This window comes from Bison bison, unplaced genomic scaffold, assembly GCF_000754665.1.
Source record: "Bison bison bison isolate TAMUID 2011002044 unplaced genomic scaffold, Bison_UMD1.0 scf7180017864068, whole genome shotgun sequence".
In the NCBI taxonomy this organism is placed as follows: Eukaryota; Metazoa; Chordata; class Mammalia; order Artiodactyla; family Bovidae; genus Bison; species Bison bison.
Genome location: NW_011494640.1, coordinates 3,738,454 through 3,760,312, shown reverse-complemented (window position 1 = coordinate 3,760,312; position 21,859 = coordinate 3,738,454). Strand labels below are relative to the sequence as shown.

At 39.2% G+C, this 21,859-nt stretch overlaps 1 protein-coding gene across 1 annotated transcript in view; it reads left to right on the top strand.

Annotated features, from left to right (window-relative positions):
- Window positions 1–21,859, top strand: part of DIS3L2 (DIS3 like 3'-5' exoribonuclease 2) — a 347,038-nt gene that overhangs the window by 128,161 nt on the left and 197,018 nt on the right. Inside the window, exons 7-8 of the mRNA XM_010837096.1 lie at window positions 3,765–3,865; window positions 5,678–5,925. Coding sequence (XP_010835398.1) covers window positions 3,765–3,865; window positions 5,678–5,925 — 349 coding nt within the window. The remainder of the gene's footprint in view (window positions 1–3,764; window positions 3,866–5,677; window positions 5,926–21,859) is intronic.

Genomic DNA, 21,859 nt, shown 5'->3' with positions numbered 1-21,859 from the left:
ACATCCATACATGACTACTGGAAAAACTATAGCCTTGACTAGATGGACCTTTGTTGGCAAAGTAATATCTCTGCTTTTTAATATGCTGTCTAGGTTAGTCATAACTTTCCTTCCAAGGAGTAAGTATCTTTTAATTTCATGGCTGTATCACCATCTTCAGTGATGTTGGAGCCCCCCAAAATAAAGTCTGCCACTGTTTCCCCATCTGTTTGCCCTAAAGTAATGGGGCTGGATGCCATGATCTTAATTTCTGAATGTTGAGCTTTAAGCCAACTTTTTCACTCTCCACTTTCACTTTCATCAAGAGGCTCTTTAGTTCTTCACTTTCTGCCATAAGGGTGGTGTCATCTGCATATCTGAGGTTATTGATGTTCTTGGCATATAAATTATACTTTGAGCCAGGATCCAGATCTCTTTTCTTGAGTTCCAGAACTTCATGTTGAACTGCTTACTCAATATCATCACTTGAAGGTCTCATTGGTGGCTTCTCAAATGGAACCTCCTCCGTAATACTGATTGAACTCCTGATTTTCACCTCCTCTAGTCTTCCCTGTGCCAGCAATTCCTCTAACAACCTAGCTGCAGATATCAGAAAGCTGAAGTAATCCTTCATTTCTTATATGTAATAATCCTCACACTCTCATTTAATTGCCACCAAAGTCTATTAGTTCAGCCCCAAAACATGTCTTAAATTGATCCTTTTAGTTCCATCTCCAGTGCCGGCCTTATAGCACTATCCTCTCATGTCTGAACTTGGCAGTAGCTCTTCACTGACCTCCCTACATCCACCCTCTTAGGTTGGCCCAATCTCAAGTCAGGCAGTCACTTTCTTGAACAGAATCCTTAGCCAGCTTCCTAATGTATGCAGGTTTAAACCCAGGATCCTTAACTTCTGCAGGGCCCCATCTGACTTGACTCCTGTCTACCTCTCATTTCCATTTCTTGCCACGCCTTTTCTTGCTCACGTGCTCTAGCCTATTGGTCTTTCCATTCCTTGACCGTGCCTAGGACTTCACACCTCCACCCCTTCCCAAGTACCATTCCCCACCCAGGGTCTTTTGTCCCCTTCCTCACTCCTATGCATACCTCCTCATGTCTCAACTCAAATGTCACTTGCACACAGGGCCTTTCTGTGACTTCTTAATCTAAATCATATGTTCTCTGTTGTTCCTCCTTGCGAGTGTTCATTCTTAGCATTTATCACAGTTTATAACTTCATATTGATCAAGTGTGTATTTATTGAATATCACTTCAGTGTTAAACTGTATGTTCCCTAAGAGTTGGGATCATCTTTCTTTTATTCACACTGAATCCTCAATGCCCAATGCTAATAAATACACATGGAATAAGTATAATAAACAAATGGTCTTGTGATTAAACAATGCAGTAGGTTCTCTCATTAAATTGACAGCTTTGCTATTTGATATGCCAAGATGTAGGTTTGTTGGAAACTTATTAAGGTGACTCACTTTTCTAACCTGGCAGTGTGTTTCTTTACATTTATTGAACACATTTTTGGTGCTTACCTGTAAGGCTACAGGCTTCAGTTTACCTTATAATATTAGAATGCATCTTTGTCTGAACAAGCCTTATTTCTGCCAGGATATCCAATGCAGCATGCAAGTCTTTTTTGTCCTTTATTATCTCCTGGAGCTTGCTCAAACTCATGTCTGCTTGGTCAGTGATGCCATCCAACCATCTTATCCTCTTTTGTCCCCTTCTCTTTCTGCCCTCAGTCTTTCCTAGCATCAGGGTCTTTTCCAGTGAATCAGCTCTTTGCATCAGGTGGCCAAAGTACTGGAGCTTCAGCTTCAGTATCGGTCCTTCCAATGAATATTCAGGGTTGATATCCTTTAGGATTGACTGGTTTGACCTCTTTGCTGTCCAAGGGACTCTCAAAAGTCTTCTCCAGCGATCCTTATGAACATAGACCCTGAAAAGGTCATCTCTGAAAATCACGATTGGCCACTTCCTCTTTTTTTTTTTAATGCAACTTGGCATAACCATTAGAACAGAAGAGTTGCTTATGGTTGGAATGGAATCTGAAGCAATAGTTATTTTAAGATGGAGCCATCAGTGACCATCACAGAAAGCTGCCTGCCCAGGATTTTGGGCTATCTTGGAAACCCCCTCACTACCTTTTCTTGATTGCCAGATCTTGATATCAGACATCTGGGTAGAGTATACTTGTTCGTGGTAATTCCAGCCTCCTAATCTTTCCTGAATTTACCTTGTTCTGCAGAACACATTGACAAGATATGTTATGGGATAGGTCAACAATTTGTATAGGTCTTTTTTTTCTCCCTAAGAGTGTCAATCTTCCCTGGTAGCTCAATCAGTAAAGAATCTGCCTGCAGTGCAGAAGACCTGGGTTCAATCCCTGGGATGGGATCCCCTGGAGAAGGAAATGGTAACCCACTTCAGTATTCTTGCCTGGAAAATCCCATGGAGGGGAGGAGCCTCGTGGGCTATAGTCCATGGGGTTGCAAAGAGTTGAATACGACTTAGCAACTAAACCACCAAGAGTATAAAAGAGGTTGTTCTGGAAGCATCTGATGCATTTGGAATCCTGAACTTGGTCTAAAATAAAAGATGAACTTAGATGATGTCCCTCTTTTACTGATAAACATGGTGATTGACAACGGGAAAGTTTTCATTTGTTTTTCTTTTCAGAAAACAGTAAGAATTCTGCTTTCAGTGGGCACTAGGTAGGTAGATTTTAGCATAGATGGAAAAGCATACAGTTGATGGTTCTTAAGCCCCAATAGGTCAGATCATGTCAGTGTTTCCAGAGTACGCCCAGAGTAAAGTTGGCTTTCAGCTAAGCCTTTGCTAAGAGGCCAGTCCTGAAAAGGATTTACTTATTTATTTTGGCCATGATAATGTCTAAATGATGATAAGTACAAGTCTCTCTCAGCTAGCTGGAGTGGGTCCCACATGAATTGGTTGTGACCCCTAACATCTAGAAACTCCAGGGTAGTTGGATAAGAATATTTTGTGGGGGAAATCTAATGTAACACATGAAAATATAAAATATTAAATGTTCAGAAGTGTGTAATTTGCTGCTTTTTTTTCATGAGTGGTTTTAATACTTCTGGTCCAGAGCCTAACTCCCTCTTTACTGGAGAGATGTGGTTTCAGTTTTTTGGGTGAATGTGCATTTTATAAGTTTTTTAAGAAAGGAAATTAAACATTAAAAGACTTTAAGTACTTTACTCTTTATATAATGTCACTAAGAAAAGCCAGGAAAATCAGGGTTGGCTTTTTTATTTGTTTATTTAATAAATATAATCTATTTTCCACCATTTTGTTTGTTATGGCTGGTACCAAAGTACTTTTAACAGTTAACATTTATTTTGCTTTTGTTTTATTTCAGCAGATGTGCATATAAGTTAACATGTCTCTCTTCTTCCTTACGGGTAGGGACAGTGTATAGCATTTAGTTTTTTTGGCATTTTGACACAGGCGATTTAGTTTAATTCAACGTAACTCCACTTATATGATGCCTAATATATGAATAATGTTAAACAGATAAAATGTGGCCTGCTGAGTGTGAGCATTAATATAAGTTGGTGATGTAATTGACCTTAGCCAAGTCACCTAACCACCGTGGGCCCGGGTTTCCTTTTCTGTAAAATGAGTAGTTTGGGGTAAATGGTATCCAAGAATCCTTGCGGCTCTGAGTTTAAAAGCACCAGAAGTCTGTATGCCTCATAGCTCTGCATCTACGTCTCCTCTTCTTCTGTTCTCTTGTTTTAAATTAGGCAAAGAGGATGCTGGTGCACCAGCGATAAAAGACGAGAACACCTTCACGTCACAGGACTCCAGAGTGTTACCAGAGAAGTCGCTGCAGAGATCAGCAAAGGTCTTTGCCTGTTTCTTTCACTTGTCTGACTCGTCGCTGCTTCCTCTTGCAGGCCTCGCGTACAATTCAGTTAGGACTGAAGTTGCTCAGTTCATAAGAAAAGTCAGTGGAAGCAGGGAATCATAAAAAATGAATCTTTTAAATACATACATATATATATGTGTGTGTATATATATATATATATATATATATGAGCTTCCCTGGTGGCTCAGACGGTAAAGCATCTGCCTGCAATGCGGGAGACCTGGGTTCGATTCCTGGGTCAGAAGATGCCCTGGAGAAGGAAATGGCAATCCACTCCAGCACTCTTGCCTGGAAAATCCCACGGACGGAGGAGCCTGATAGGCTACAGTCCATGGGGTCGCAAAGAGTTGGACACGACTGAGCAACTTCACTCACTCATATATATATAAACTGTAAACATATACCTATATATTCACTTGCCTTTCTTGGTGTATGGAGGTATTTATTGAGGTTCTGTGTTATCTTTCTGCATAAACTGCACTATAATTTCTGGTTTGGTTTATTTAAAGCAGCGTGAGAATTTAGGTACTGGTGAAGCAATATGAGTGTAGACGCCTAGATTTTTATTGTTGTCATGACCATATATAATTCAAAAGTAAGTTTTTAATAAGGTATTTTCTAGTTCCTCCAAAGTATTTAATTTAGGTATCATAGTAACAAAACCAATTTGTTTGTTTGTGGTTTTTTTTTTTTTTGTTTTTTGCATAATTCAACTTTATTTTTTAATGATATATGCTGGTGACATATTCAGATATGGGATTAGATCCAGCTGATCCTCGCTATGGGGGTAGCTCTGGGTGGAAGGAGTGGTACCAAGGGCGAAGTGTGTGAGAGCACGTGGTCTCCTCTCTGTTGGTACGTGTACCCTGGGAGTGCAGTGTTGACGCTCAGTCTAGCAAGTTGGCTAGGAGAGTGTCTCCTGAATACCGACATGGGGAATTTCTAAATTATATTACATATATATTATTGCCCCCCACCCCACCCAGCCAAGTGCCCATTCAGTTACCTAGATCTTTATTTTAAGAAGCATTTTGAATACTAACCATACACTAGGCAACATGATAAGTGTGAAAGATTATAACAAACGGAAAGACCATGGGCTGGATCTGGCTCACAAATTTGTGCCTTAAAAAAAAAAAAAAAGCTTTAGTTTTTAAATTTTTTTGGCCACACCACGCAGCTTGTAGGATCTTAGTTCCCCAACCCTGGATTGAACCTGGGTCCTCAGCAATGTAGTGGTAGTGGAGTCCTAACCACTGGACCACCAGGGAATTCTCACAAATTTGTTTTTTGTTTGACCTATGCAATGTTTAAAAATTTTGAGTTAGTAGCTTTCATTTAAAAAAAAAATGGGAGTGGTTCGAGTTAAAAAAAAAAATCAGGCTTCTGGCTTCTCTTGACAAAACAAAACATCTGGGAACACTGGGCCGCCTTCTTAAATGGCTTTGACTTTGGTCAGAACTGAGTAGAAGCAACCTCTGTAGATGGAATTTGTGTTCTGCAATTTGCTGCTGCCCCCCAATGGTGCGCTCTCTATTTTTTGTGTGTGTGTGTGTAGTTTCTTTGTTTGATCTAAAATTACCAGGCAAACAGCACTCATATGCAAAACTGACACTGTGGTAAAGTCATTTAGTCACAGAGCCTCACTGAGAAGTAGTATTTCAGTAGGTCTTAGGAAAACTCTTGGACCCAGCGAGGTGACCAGGTAACGTTCTGCCTTCTCCCGACTGTTGTCTAGTTACTGTAGATAAACAACACTAACCATATATGTATCCTTGGTATTTTCAGGTGGTTTACATCTTGGAGAAAAAGCACTCACGTGCAGCGACTGGCTTCCTCAAACTCTTGGCTGATAAGAACAGTGAACTGTTTAGGAAATACGCCTTGTTTTCTCCCTCGGACCACCGGGTGCCTAGAATATATGTGCCTCTCAAGGACTGTCCGCAGGACTTTGTGACCCGGCCCAAAGACTATGCCAACACACTGTTCATCTGCCGCATCATGGACTGGAAGGAGGACAGCAACTTTGCCCTAGGGTAGGTGACCTTTGGCGAGAAAAACTACCGAAATCAGACACAATTTGGTTTAGGTAGCATTTAGATAAACGTTTTTATGTGTATTTTAATTACTATTTCTTCATTAAAGCATGGGTCCTAGGCATATTTTGCTCCTAGTTCCTCAGAAATGGCCCTTAGCTACCACCTCAACTGGTCACCTATAGGTTCCTTGAATTGCCACCCTTTTTGTTTGTTTCTGTTTTTTGGTGTAAAACGTAAGTACATTCTGAGCCTCGACTTACTTCCTGTTATGTTACGAATCCTGTTTGTACTTGTGAATTTGCAAAGAATTCATCACATCCAACAGTCACACCCCTCCTTTCATACACTAGCATTCAAATATGTGAAATTGGAGGTATATTCATGGGACCTCAGTGTCCCGGGCTTATAAACTAAGAATGTAAAGATATGTTTGAATGATATGCTTTTTTGGTATTGATCCTTCAGAGGTTTCCTGGAGGAAGAAATGGCAACCCACTCCAGTATTCTTGCCTGGAGAATCCCATGGATCCAGGAGCCTGGCGGGCTACAGTCTATGGGGTCGCAAAAAGTCAGACACGACTGAGCGACTAACACTTCAGAGGTTTCACTTAATAGCATTAAATGTTAAATCTTCCTGCCAAAAGCAAGGGAAGGGTGCCATGTTTTTAGGGAAGCTTTCAGAAACCAGTCTCACTTAAGTATAGATTCTGTAGCCACAGAGCATCATCACCAGCCACTTCATTATCATCTGAAGAAGCTGCTGGAACCAGCTGTTTGAGCAAATGCTGTGCCTGTTTCTTTCTTACAATTGATGTTCATTTTGAAAGAGAAGCAGTATTAAGTTTTAGCTAAATTTGTAGCCCTTTATTATGGGTGGCATGCTTCACAGGAGATGAAAATGAAGGCATAAAAGCTAGAAGAGTTTGCTCTGATGCTACTCTCAGCCTGATTTGGTGCCTTACTGTTGTACAGGACGGACCCTCCTGGGAATGTTCCTTGGTTATGAGTGTCAACACAATGGATGGCCACCAAGTGCTGCCTTGATGAAGTTTATTCTCTGCTTAGCCTTTTATGGTTAGTGAAGTAAAGCAGGTCAAATCTGTGTGTCCTAATAATGCAATTTAAAATATACTATCCTGGGACATGCCTGGTGGTCTGGTGGCTAAGACCCTACACTCCCAATGCAGGGGGCCCAGGTTCGCTCCCTGATTAGGGAGCTAGATCCCACATGCTACAACTAAAAGTTGGCATGCCACAGCTAAAATTTCCACATACAGCAACTAAGATCTCTTGGCACAGCCAAATAAATAAATAAAAATATACACTATCCTGGGCCACTTTCTCAGTGATTTGATTGATATGTTCTCAGAGACACTCAGGAGCAGTTGCACTTTCTTTTCTGTTCTCAAGTGATGTGATTGCAGTGTCATCATTTTGAAGCCTAACTCATTATCCAAAAGTGACGTCAACCCCTTGAGCCCTAAATAGCCCTTCTCAGCAGCTTGCCAGTTTCTCACCATCCGCTCAAAAGGCTCGATAATGGCTGTGCCACCTGGCCCTGGTGGTTGTGCCCGCCACACTCTGCTTGGCAGTGAAAAGGGAACATTTCATATCAAGGCAGGAAATCCAGCCTTGTCTTTATCTGCCTTTCTGTCATATCCCATTGTGTATACTTGATTGGGCTACTTCCTTAGTTTTTGAGCTGTAAGGGTGTAGTCAGGGTATAGTCAGGAAATCTTCACAGACTGAGTTTCTTATTGTTCAAATGGCCCTTCAGGTGCCATTACTTCATCAAATGATGAAGACTTACTTCATCAAAAACTCTTTTCTTGTGGGTAAAGTACAACAGTAATCAAAAAAGGAGTTGAGTCTTTGAAGCAGCAAGGACATTTGCTGAATCCAGAAAAATAATATTTTAAAATAATAACCATATGTTAATTGTCTTTTACGTACAAAAAATTGAAGATTCTCCTACTTAGATGGAAAGGTGTGCTTTTTCTCTACCTTCTTACTATAAGGATATTAAAAATTGTCTTTTATGGAAGTAAGCCTGTTAAAAAGTCTTTGTAGAAAAGAGAAAATTTATCTTCGGAAGTAAAGTGCGGCAAGTTTCCACGATGAAGTTCTCCGCTGACGTCTGTCTCACAGGGGGTGTGGGCCGCAGCTGTTGCACGTTGGTGGTCGCCTTGCCGTTTTGTTCTGGCTATCAGTTACTGATCTTCAGGAGCTGAGGTCACCGTTTCCCAACCAGAGCGTGCTGTGCTGTGACTGCCTGGGTTTCCTTTCTCATCCTTGCTAGGTTTTGACCAGGAGTGTGGAGGTAGTGCTTGCTACGGGTGTGAATATGTGTGGTTTGCTTCCATAGAAATCATGCCTCAAAACCAAGTTTAACCAAAAAGCCTTCCTTTTGAATTTGTTCTCTGCCCCAACACTCTATCCTTGAGAATTATTGAACCTCTACCTGTACAGTTGCCACGGATCATCCAAGTCCAAAGCCATTTACTTCATCTATAGTTAAATTCAGTTCACAAGACAGGTGTTAATCGTATGTGTAAGTCACTGCTATATGATGTGAGAAATACAAAGGTAAACAAGCCCTGGTTTCTTTAGAGAAATTATAGCCTAACGCAGAAGGATTTTACATAAATGTCATAGGATTAATTATTTTCTAGGAAATAGACTTCTGCTTGTACTAATTGAAGTGAAAGTGGCAATTGGTGTAAGGAACTGGTGGTTTGCCTAAAGCCCAGGGCAGCAAGTATAGCACATCTCATGGGGAACTCAGAACTAACAAAGTAGCAAGGGAAACACAGCTTCTGTCTAAACCACCCTGACCAGTCCAGCCACCACATGGTATCTTTTCTTTACCCCGTTCTGCACATGAGCTGCTTTTATTCTGCTCTTTTCCACACAGTAGCCATTTAACTTCTCAATAACATACATGGCCCCTAAATGGTACTGCCAGTCCTCTGCAGGTCACACACTGAAGTCTAGAGCACAGAATTTCTAGAGTAGAAAATCTTTATTGGTCTATTGAGACCGTTATTTGCTCAACAATTTTAAATAGAGGAGGCGGGGGTCCAAGGTCCCACAATCCACTACCTGATTATCAGGGACCATGGGACTCAACTCTCTGGCGTGGAATGTGAACAAAGCAGATGGATTGAATGGCCTGTCTTTTTAGCTCTATGTATAATACAAGGCAGAGTGCTATATGTTCTTCCTTAGGAATAAAATACTTTCCTGAAAGTGTAGAGAAGGTGGATGAAGGGGGAAATCTAGAGTTGTTTTTTGGAGAGTGGAAGCCTCTTTGCTAAAGAATCACTCTGATAAAAACCATATTTGACCACTAAAAAAAAAAAAGAATCACTCTGACTAGGAGTCCAGAGTAGGTGGGACGGGCCGTGGCTGGAAGCAAGCTAGATGTCACTATGAGATGAGATGTGAGAACCTGAAGTGAGGGAGCTATACAGAGGGAATCAGAAGGAATGAAAAGAGTCAGGGGAGAGGAAGAAGCAAATTTTATCAGACATGGTGACCAGCTGGAAATGGGGCATGAAGGAGAAGGACAGAATCTTGAATGAACTCTCAGGCTTCTGATTGGGTGACTGGATAAATAATGATGATGGCATTTAATCACGATTCACTAAGAGCATCTTTATCTCTTGCTGTTCCCTTCACTTGTGCCTCATTGCTTGCTATTTCATTGTTAACTCTGTTCATAGCTCCAAACTTCTGCACATAGCACTTCCTTTCTCAGCAGTGGCTTTCTCCTCTCTGTAGTGTTTAGTGAAATACTCAACTTTTAAACTTACGTCAGTTATCTGCTCAGAGAGTGTTCCCTGACTGAGTCTTCTGTCATGGGTACTCCTGTCATTTCTAATAATACCACTCTTATAGCTCTTGTCTGTATTACAGTTGCTTGTGTAAGTTACTTACTTAGCCATGAGCTTCTTTAGGACAAGGATACTCAGTGAATGTTTACTGGCTGGTCAGATAGGTAGATGAAAATGATTTGGTGACCCCAGGGTCTTTAGCCATGTTGACTAGCAAGATATTGTACCATAAATCAAACTGGAAAACACGAGTGGTTTAGAACAGAAGGTGATGAGAACCAAGGTTCCTTAGCTTCAAAATCAACACTTGATAACAACATCCAATCAGTATATAAACTCAGGGGGAGAACCCCAAGTTTCGAATTTTTAACAAAAAGGTTAAGTAGAATATGCACATTAATAGAATACATAATTTCAGTAGCTTTGGAAGGGGCCTTCAGGAGGCCATCAGTCTTAGTGCCTCCATCAGTGTAAGCATGGCTTCTCTGGCACTCCCAGTAGCACCAAAGTGCCAATTAAGAAAAAAGAAAGAAAGAAAGTGAAGTTGCTCGGTCGTGTCCGACTCTTTGCGACCTCATGGACTGCAGCCTGCCAGGCTCCTCCATCCATGGGATTTTCCAGGCAAAAATACTGGAGTGGGTTGCCATTTCCTTCTCCAGGGGATCTTCCTGACCCAGGGATTGAACCCAGGTCTCCCACACTGCAGGCAGACTCTTTACCATCTGCACCACCAGGGTAGCCCATTTAAGGGGAGCCCAAAGAGTATTACAGTACTAGAGACTTCTGGTTGTTAAAAAGTTATTTTTTATTTTGTTCTTGGAATGGTCATGAGAGATTTCAGTTGAGCCCTATTCACCTATGTGTATGTATATATATCATATACCACACTTCCATGAATCTTAATCCTGTAATGCTATCAAAAGCCTAAAGGTAATCTGTTCTTAAGGAACTCTTACTGGCTTTAGGCATCACTGCTTTTTGCTATGCATCACAACATACTTAGTACTTTTTCTATTTAGTACTAGAACTCTTGTCCAAGATACTTAAAAAGCCACATTTGCTTCCTTGCTGGAATGATTTGTAACTATATAATCAGACTTACAGTTTTAAGAGCTTCCCAACTCTCATAAAGGGATAACTAGAAAGTTTGGGATGGACATGTACACACTGGTATACTGAAAATGGATAACCAACGAGGACCTACTGTATAGCACGTGGAATTCTGCTCAGTGTTATGTGTCAGAGGGGAGTTTGGGGGAGGATGGACACTTGTATATATGCGTGTATGGCCGAGTCCTTTCACTGTCACCCAAAACTATCATAACATTGTTTGTTAATTGGCTACACCCCAATACAAAATAAAAAGTTTAATTAAAAAAAAAGAGCTTCCCAACTCTCTTAAATAATTTTTTCCTTTAGAAACTCTTACAGTGAAATTCATGCCTGTATTATTTGTGAAATCTGTTCTCCTAAAGTCTAGAGTTTACAGTCCAAGTCTTTCCTCCCAGGATGTCATAAGCATGGAAGTACCAAGATCACTTTCTCCTAGATTGGTCATAGTTTCTTCTTCTGGAATATTTAAAGATAAATCTTGAAGAAGATGGAAAAGTTTTACAGCAACTACTGTGAAAAACATAACAGTGTCTCTTGGCAACACTGAAGACTGACTAAAGATCTATGGCATGAATTGACCTAGAACAAACTGACATATTTTATTTTATTAATACTATAAACTAGCAAAGTTTGGTAGCTTTGAGGCTTGAGAAAGAGGAAAATGAATAGGTCAGTGCATGTGCCGCATGGTTGAAAAAATTGGTGTTGAACATGGGATTGTCCAGGCTTAATGTCGTAGTACTACACATTTAAAGAGAGGGAATGGACGGCAGCTTGCACTGCAGAGAGGGACTGGGTGAGGTGAAAGGAGAAGGGGAGTTCTCATTGACGACGCGTGTGGTGGGGAGGGAAGTGGTTGATGGGGAAGGGGGTCTGTTCTGGTATCTTCTTCAACTCTTGCCTTTGTACCCTTAAGATTTCAGTAATCAGACCATCAGATACATTTGTTGACTGACAGAAGCAAATACTTTTACTCTTCTATTCAGGTTTGATAGATGCAAAATTTCTTATGTGGTAGATACGAATTTAGGAGGTAGACATTACATTAACGTGTATTTAGGAAGATGAAACAATAACTAGGTTGGTAGAAAAAAACAAACAGGATACATTGGTTTGTTTCATGGAAGCATAGCCTATAAGGTTAGTAAATTGAAAAAATAGCTCCATCCAGTCCTTCCCCCTGTGCAGAGTATTTCACCTTTTCAAGAGGATGTTCGTTGTCTGAAGACTCTCCTGAGGAAGAGGCTGTGTTATGTAATTCTGAAAACTTGTATTACCAAACTCAGACTTTGTAAGACCTTTTCAGGAGGAGTGACTCTGTCTTGGCTGGTGGACATGAAGCAAATTAGGCTGAGGAGGGAGCTCTTTCTGTGTGACTGTTGGGCTCTACCTCGTGGCTTCTGAGGACCCACTTTGGAAAAAGCTATGTAAGCAGCACTGAGAGCATCTTGGTCCAAACCAAACAAAAATAAAAGGAGTGGAAGAGAGTAGTCCTGATGCAGGCTTTGCTTCCGAATTGTTCCCTCCTTGCACCACGTGCAGTCATTAACACTTCTTCCACGGTTGTCAGCTTCATCCACAATCTTCTTGAAAATATTAAAGTACTAGAGAAGCTTAGCTACCATCAGCCTTCTCCTTTACCCCTTAAATGCTTTCAGCCTCCTCTTTGCTCCCTTCACATTGACGTTAAACTCTTTACTGTCAATCTTCTGGGCCTTCCCTAAAATCAAACGTTGTTGAGCCTTACTTCTCTTCCGCATTTTGTCATCACTGATCCGCCCGAGCTTTCTCTAAAATCCCCAATTCCTTACTTACTGACTTTTGCGGCATCATAATACTGAGCCAGAAAAGGGGAAATGATGTGTTCTTTTCTCTTGATTTTAGGAAATAATACCTAAAATAATACAGCCCAAGTATTTGCCACACTCTGTTTTCACTGTGTCTTGTTACTGAAGTTCTGAGCCCTAGATGAGGCCATGTTTATTGTTTTCCACTTGCAGGTTCTCAGGGATCGGATACCATTGTATCTGTTTGCATGGGGTTTCCAACATGGGCCAGTATGCGTGAAGGCGTGTGAGGGTGATAATGATAGTGACAATCACTGCAAGAGGGCAGGGCTGCCTTGCTGTGTGTAGCCGAGTTTTAAGGCTAAAACTTGATGAGAAGTTGTGATGGAAAAGGAGGATGAATGGCTTGCAACACCAGTGTTGACTGTTACCTTCCCAATTTTCTTTAAGGCCCAGGGGCCAATTTGTAGGACTTTCTTATCTTAATTTCTCCTGCCTGTAGCTGGTCTTTTCCCTCAGTAAGGTTTTAATGGCACATTACCCAGAACAGTGAACCCTAAAAATGCTGATGTGTATAGAATGTTTACATGTACACATAGCTCCCAACTGTAAGGAGCTAGAAATGTTTCAGCTCTGTCCTGATTAATTTTATAGTAGGACCCAGTTGTCATATCATGGATTGTGAATGGGAGCAGTATGTGTGGAAGAACTCTGGTGAATGAGGAAAATTGAGGTAGTGATCATTTAAATTATTCTAACTAGGAAAGCTTTCTCACATCTATTTGTTATTGCAGTAGCAAAAATTTTAGAAAATTTTAATTTTTTCCAGGACATATATGCTATATACTTAATATTATTTAAAATATATACTATAGAAAGTGAAAAATTTCCAGAATTTCATCCCCTGAAATAATCACTATTAAGGGTTTGGTATATATTTGTCTAAAATATTATTTTTAAAATATTTACTAACATCAATTGCAAAATATGTTTCACAGTTAAAAGAATACATGTAACATTTATGTGATTTTTGAGTTCTGGTATTTAAACCAACCCTTGAACTCACCACCCAGATTAAGGAATCTGTCACAATAGTGTTGAAGCTCCTTGTGTATTCCTCTCTATCCTAACCCTTAATGTTTTCCCAAGAGGTAACCATTGTCTCAGACATATGCTTTTCCTTATAATTTGCTCATATTTATATCCCTAAAAGTGTTAGTTTTGCTTGTTTCTGAACCTTATAAAAAATACAAGGCTACACATATTCTTCTGTGACTTGCCTTTTTTTCTTTTAACATTATGTATCCAAGATGCATTCATATATTTCATTCATTTTAATTCATAATATTTCTATTTGCAGAAATATAATTTATTTATCTAGCAGTAAAGAGTAGGACTTGACTCAGCAACTGAACAAATGACAACAAATTACTAATGAGATTGAGCATCTTTTCATATATTTATAGTCATTATGTTTCCTCTCTTAGAGACTATCTTTGTGTCTTTCCTCATATTTTTTCCACAGTTAATTTTTTGTTTAGATAATTTAGATTTACAGAAATTGCAAAAATGGTAGAGAGTTCCTATGTTCTTTACCTAGCTTTTCCTTATGTGAACATCTTATTATAGAATATTTGTCAAAACTAAGAAATTAACCCTGGTACAATACTATTATATAAAGTATAGAATTTATTCAGATCTTATCAGTTTTTCTACTAACCCCCTTTTTCTGTTCGAGAATCTGGTAGGATTCTACTTTGCAGTTGTCATGTCACTGTAGTTTTTCCAATTTGTGACCATTTCTCAGCCTTGTCTTCCGTTGACGATTTTGAAGAGTACTGGTCAGTTTTGTAGAATGTTTCTCAGTTTGTGTTTGTCTAATGTTTTCTCATGGCTGGATTCAGCTTAAGCATTATTGAGAAGGATACCACAAAATGAAGTGCAGCATATCAGTGGGTACATGATATCAGTATGTATACTGGTGATGTTGACCTTGATCACTTGACTAAGGAGTTATCTGCCAGGATTCCTAACTTTATTATTTTCCCTTATAAATATACTATTTAATATACTTGGGGTGATATTTTTGAGACTTTGTAATTCTCTTTTCTTAAAATTTTACCCACTCATGTTAGCATTCTTTTTAAATTGGCCTCTTTGTCATTTGATTTTCTGGAGTTAAAAAAAAAACCTAGAAAGTAGCCTTTTAGCAGTTAATAATATGGAAAACACCTTTTCCTTGGTTTGTGAATTGTCTGTTCATGTTGTTAATGTTGACTTCTGAAAAGCAGGCACTTAAATTGCATTTTTTAGCTTTTTGGTGCTTGTGTATAAAGTTATAATTAATTTTTAAAGTTATAATTAATTTTTGTTTATTAATCCTTTATCCAGCCTCATTGCTAAATCCCCTTATTAATTTTAATACTTTGGATATAATTTCCTTTGGATTTTTTCTGTAGGTAATCATATCATTGGTAAACAGATTTGTTTCTTTCATTCAAATCCCTAAAATATTTCTTTTTCAAGTCTTCTTGAACTGGCAACTCATAATTAAAGAAGTGATATTTTCCACATCAGTAAGTAATGTCAGGTCAATTTTGAGTGAAAGAAATAGTAGCAGGCATTTTTTTTCTTGTTCTTGGTTCTTTGATATGTTAATATTAATAACTTTGCTAATGTGGCAGCTGGTTATCAAAGGACTCAGGTGTTTACTTAGGTCCACGACTTTGGGTTTTATTTGGTTGTATTTTACCATCTTCAGTTTTCTTCTTTTCCTTTGGAGTTTCAAGTAAGGAATAGAATACATTTTTTCCAGGCTCGAGAGCATTCATTTGTTTATTTATTCATTCAACCATCTTTTACTGGGCTCTTAAGATGAACAGAGTCTCAGTGTAAGATACAGAAACAAAGAAATGTGTATTCCCTCTAGGATGATTCTCCTCATCTATTAATAAATAAGAGATGTACCTAAAGCATTGTTAGGCAGCTGGAAAGAGGCATGTTCCAGAAAGGAAATAGAACCAAAGGAGAGTAATAGTTCTGAGGAGAGAGATCTGCTCTGGGGGAGGAATGACTCCATAGCCTTGCTGCTATATTCTGTGAAGGTGAATGAGCTTGTTTTGTTTTGTGGGCCTAGTTCAACATGGAAGTCATAAAGGAAGTGCCTTTAAGATAGAGATACATTGCTTAAGGAAGGAGCTGTATAGCCCTTTTATGCTCTAGAACCAGCAGTACCATGTCAGTATGTCATGGATTTGTTGTTCAGTTGCTCAGTTGTGTCCAACTCTTTGTGACCCCATGGACTGCAGCACACCAGGCCTCCCTGTCCATCACCAACTCCTGGAGTTTACTCAAACTCATGTCCATTGAGTTGGGGGTGCCATCCAACCATCTCATCCTCTGTCGTCCCCTTTTCCTCCTGCCTTCAATCTTTCCCAGCATCAGGGTCTTTTCTAAGGTGTCAGTTCTTTGCATCAGGTGGCCAAAGTATTCTAGGTTCAGGTTCAGCATCAGTCCTTCCAATGAATATTCAGAACTGATTTCCTTTAGGATTGATGGGTTTGATCTCTTTGTAGTCCAAGGGACTCACAAGAATCTTCTCCAGCACCACAGTTCAAAAGCAGCGCTCAACCTTCTTTATAGTCCAGCTCTCACATCCATACATGACTACTGGAAAAAATCATAGCTTTGGGTATATGAACCTTTATTGGCAAAGTAATGTCTCTGCTTTTTAATATGCTGTTTAGGTTGGTCATAGCTTTACTTCTAAGGAGCAAGCGTCTTTTAATTTCATGGCTGCAATCACCATCTGCAGTGATTTTGGAGCCAAAGAAAATAAAGGTCTCTCACTGTTTCCATTGTTTCCGCATCTATTTGCCATGAAGTGATGGAACCGGATGCCATAATCTTTGTTTTTTGAATGTTGAGTTTTAAATCAACTTTTTCACTCTCCTCTTTCACTTCCATCAAGAGGCTCTTTAGCTCCTCTTCACTTTGTGCCATAAGGGTGGTCTCATCTGCATATCTGAGGTTATTGATACTTCTCCTGGCAATCTTGATTCCAGCTTGTGGCTCCTCCAGACCGGCATTTCACATGATGTACTCTGCATAGAAGTTAAGCAGGGTAACAATATATAGCCTTGATGTGCTCCTTTCCCAATTTGGAATCAGTCAGTTGTTCCATGTCTGGTATTAACTGTTGCTTCTTGACCTGCATACAGGTTTCTCAGGAGGAGGTAAGGTAGTCTGGTATTCCCATCTCTTTCAGAATTTTCCACAGTTTGTTGTGATCCACATAGTCAAAGGCTTTAGCATAGTCAATGAAGCAGATGTTTTTCTGGAATTCTCTTGCTAGCAATTTTCGATGATCCAACAGATGTTGGCAATTTGATCTCTCCTTTTCTAAATACAGCTTGAACATCTGGAAGTTCTCGGTTCATGTACTGTTGAAGCCCAGCATAGAGAATTTTGAGCATTACTTTGCTAGCATGTGAAATGAGTACAATTGTGCATTAGTTTGAACATTCTTTGGCATTGCCCTTTTCTGGGATTGGAATGAAAACTGACCTTTTCCAGTCCTGTGGTCACTGCTGAGTTTTCCAAATTTGCTGGCATATTAAGTGTAGCACTTTAACAGCATCATCTGTTAGGATTAGAAATAGCTTAGTTGGAATTCCATTACCTCCGCTAGCTTTGTTCATAGTGATGCTTCCTAAGGCCCACTTGACTTCGCATTCCAGGATGTCTGGTTCTAGGTGCATGATCACACCATTGTGGTTATTTGGGTCATTAAGATCTTTTCTGTACAGTTCTTCTGTGTATTCTTGCCACCTCTTCTTAATATCTTCTGCTTCTGTTAGGTCCATACTGTTTCTGTCCTTTATTGTGCCCATCTGTGTATGTATGAAATATTCCCTTGGTGTCTCCAATTTTCTTGAAGATATCTCTAGTCTTTCCCATTCTATTATTTTCCTCTATTTCTTTCCATGTTCGCTTTGGAAGACTTTATTTCTCCATACTATTCTTTGGAACTCTGCATTCATATGGGTATATCTTTCCTTTCCTTCCTTGCCTTTTACTTCTCTTCTTTTCTTAGCCCTTTATAAGACCTCCTCAGGCAACCATTTTGCCTTTTTGCATTTCTTTTTCTTGGGAATGGTTTGATCACCCCCTCCTGTACAGTGTCACGAACCTCCATCCATAGTTCTTCAGACACTCTATCAGATCTAATCCCTTGTCCCTATTTGTCACTTGCACTGTATAATTGTAAGGGGTTTGATTTAGGTCATACTTGAGTTTCCTGGTGGTTTTCTCTACTTTCTCCAATCTAAATCTGTATTTTGCACTAAGGCATTCATGATCTGAGCCACAGTCAGCACCTGATCTTGTTTCTGCTGACTGTATAGAGCTTCTCCCTCTTCGGCTGCAAAGAATATAATCAGTCTGATTTCGGTATTGACCATCTGGTGATATCCATTTGTAGAGTCATCTCTCTGTGTTGTTGGAAGACGGTGTTTGCTATGACCAACGAGTTCTCTTGGCAGAACTCTGTTACCCTTTGCCCTGCTTCATTTGGTACACCAAGGCCAAATTTGCCTGTTACTCCAGGTATCTAGGAAATGGCAACCCACTCCAGTGTCCCCGTCCAGGGACGGGGGAGCCTGGTGGGCTGCCGCCTATGGGGTCACACAGAGTCGGACACGACTGAAGTGACTTAGCAGTAGCAGCAGCAGCCAGGTATCTCTTTACTTGAACAACAACAATAAAGTTGGTTTTTAAGAGAATGGGCCAGACATTTTGATGCAACATTGAGTCATATTGTCCTAAAGCAACTGTTTCATTTTTGCAGACAGTGAATGAAAGACAGAAATTACTTAGAAAGCTGTAATATTTGAGCTCTAACAGATGAAAGTTACTTTCAGTATTCATATAAAATAAAATTTACAACTGAAATAAAAATATAAAACAGATCCTTCTGTAAGAGGAAAATATACAGTGTATAAATCGATTCTCTACTAGATTCTGCTTTTGTTTAGATCCTAAGACATTATGGATTTTAGAGTGACAGCAGAATTCATAAGTAGGCAGCATATGATTCTTTCTGGGGCATCTAAGTTCTGAATGCATCTAAGTTTAATGCTGACCTGTTAGATTTTTATCTCCTGCAAGCTGTTTAGTCTATGCTGCTATCACATATATCTCAAGTGAATATCCATAATAAATTATTTAAATATGGCACTTGAGAAACGTTTTCTGGAACTTAATAAAAATAAATATTAATTACTACTAATAGAAACTTGGATGCACGATACTGGATGCTTGGGGCTGGTGCACTGGGACGACCCAAAGGGATGGTGTGGGGAGGGAGGAGGGAGGAGGGTTCAGGATGGGGAACACATGTAAACCTGTGGCGGATTCATTTCGATATTTGGCAAAACCAATACAATATTATAAAGTTTAAAAATAAAATAAAATTTAAAAAAAGAAAAAGAAACTTGGAGTCATTGATCGCAGTTGGAGGCCCTAATCAAAATATAATTTCATCTTTATGAGCCATGTTCCAATTTCAATGAACAATTCAAGATTCTTTGGACTTAGAATAGAGCCTGGTGAAAAAAATATTGCCAAAACACAAAGCAAGAATAAAATTAAATGAGATGAAAGATAAAGTGTTTTTTTCTTTAAATGTCAGCAAAGGGCCGATGATTGCTGTGACTTGTTCTGACAAATACTAGGTCCATCATCACCTGCTTGCTTTTGTCCTTTCTTTTCACCTTCTCACCCCAGTGGAAGTGGATACAGCACTCAGCACTAGTCTTTTTTTATTTTATTAATGTTACATTTATTAATATGATACAGTAACATTATATATTGTTATTTTTTAAAACTTAATTTGACAACCAGGAGTCTAATGATTTTGTATTAAACAGCTTCTTACCCAGAATGGCACAACGTATAATACTTTCTAGTATTTTTTATGCAACTTTGCTTTGTTTTTGCAATGGTTTCTTTAGCAGATTTTCACCCAATTCGTGGCCACAGTCATAATTATGCTTATATACGTATCTATAAAGATAGAGCGTAGGAAAATACTCTGAGAGCAGAATAAGTACAAAACAAGAAACTATGTTGAAATACATAGAAATAACATATGTGTGCATGATACAGATGGAAAAGTCAGTGCAGATGACTTGGCAAACATTTACAAAACATTTGTTTTCATCCAAACATAAGGCACAATGCAAAAATGTTAGCACTAGTCTTCTTTTGGAAAATTTCTCCCTCTCTTGGTAGACTTGTTTTCACTTAGTAGTCTTTCAGAAAGGGTTTGTGAGAATTATATTCCCTGAGTTCTCGCGTGTTAAAAAACCCCCAAAAACTTCATCTTTAAGTCCACAAACTTCAGTGATAATTTTCTGTATTAGTTTTTCCTGAGACATGGCATACCATGTCTGTAAAATTTCTTTGATTTCAGGGAAATGGTCTTATGGTATTTTTGAAAATGCTTTCTGTTTCCTATATGTAGTTCCTTCCTTCAGGAGTATAAGTCATGCCACAGTTTGTTCTCCTTCATTTGCCTTTCATGTCTGTTTTCCCTATAATCTTTTCACACTCTTTGCATAATACTTTCTAATTTCATTTTTCCCCCACTTCTTTCAGACTTTTCTCTATGAGTCTTATTTTTTCAGGTAGTGTCAGTTCTTCATTAATTTTATTTTTCCTTTCTACTTATTTCCTATTTCCTAGACATAGTTAGAAAACTAGAAATCACACTAGTTTTTATTTCCTTTTGTGAAATTTATTTCTTATGCACTTGGATCTTTACTTTGAGCTGTTCTTTAGTGGTGATATTTTCATAAAATTTTTGAGTTCTTGCTAGCATCTCTGGTTGGTAGTAATTTATGTGTCTGCATGCATGTAAACTATGTTTTATTCTTCTCCCATTTCTCTTGCCTCTTTCTTCCTGTTTACATGAAGTATTTTTTTAATAGAACACCTGGAATGGCTCTTCTTCCTGCCTCCCACCCCATCTTTAATGAGTTCTTAGATTTTAGTGTTATATTTTTAAAGTTGGATATTACAAAATGCCTTCTGCTCAGGCATTTAAGCCCTCCATTACAAGCATAAGATAATTAGTTTTGACCACTGCAACCTCACCAAGTAGGAATAGGATGGCCACTGTATTTAAAGGCAGCCTCACAAAAACTGAGACTCTTACCACGTGTCAGAATGTGTTTCTTTTCATATTCTCTAATAAATGCTATATGATCTGCTTTGTTGTTTATGCTTCTCCCAGAAACTGTGTATGCTGTTGGATTATATGTATGGTTAATTATTTTACATGGTATTTAATACTATGGGGAGAATCATGTGAAATTGTGTTTTCTAGGTAAAACATGGTCAAATATATTGGTAATTTCATGTGTCTCAATATATGATTATCTTCTTTACATCATTACTTGCTACCTTTGAATCCTTATTTCTGAATCATCTCTCAGCTGACTTGAATTGCAAATAGCTTTTTTAGAAAATATTTTTTCGCTGTGTCTGGTCTTAGTTGAGGCAGAAATTGTTGACTACAAAATATTGAATGAGATAACATAATAAGCTTGAACAGTATTTGATAAATCTATGGATTATGATGCTTATATAAGCAGGGTGGGTAGAACAAATGAAGACGGTCAAGCCAAACCCAGGTTTAGTGTTTCTTTTAATGGAGAAAGATTACTGCCCTCTCCATCAGAGAAGAGCTCAGCAAACTTCATCTGCCTTCAGCAGGTTGGTGGGTCCTCCTGCCATGGTTCTGTATTGGAGGCTCAGAGTTGGTTGCTGCTGCTGGAAAACTGGCATCCTCTAAGTGTGGTGGCCTGGTTGTCGTTGGTGAGAGGAAGCTCATGTGTGGAGCTCATTTCCTGCTACCAGGTACTTTGTTCTGATGCCAGTTGAGCAAACACTGCAGTGCCTGGGGAAGAGGGTTGGTTGACATTTTCAAGGTAGATCATCTTGCCCCCACAGTGAGAGTCTTATGCTGAGCATTCTCATGGAACACAAATAGCTATACTCTAGGCCCATTTCTCCATGTCTGTCCCTCAGATGTCTTTGTCACCAGTCCTCCAATCTTTCTTCTTTCAGGTCCCTATCCATCTGGCTAAACTTGTAGCCACTGCCCATCAGGCCATCTTTCTTCAGCCAAAG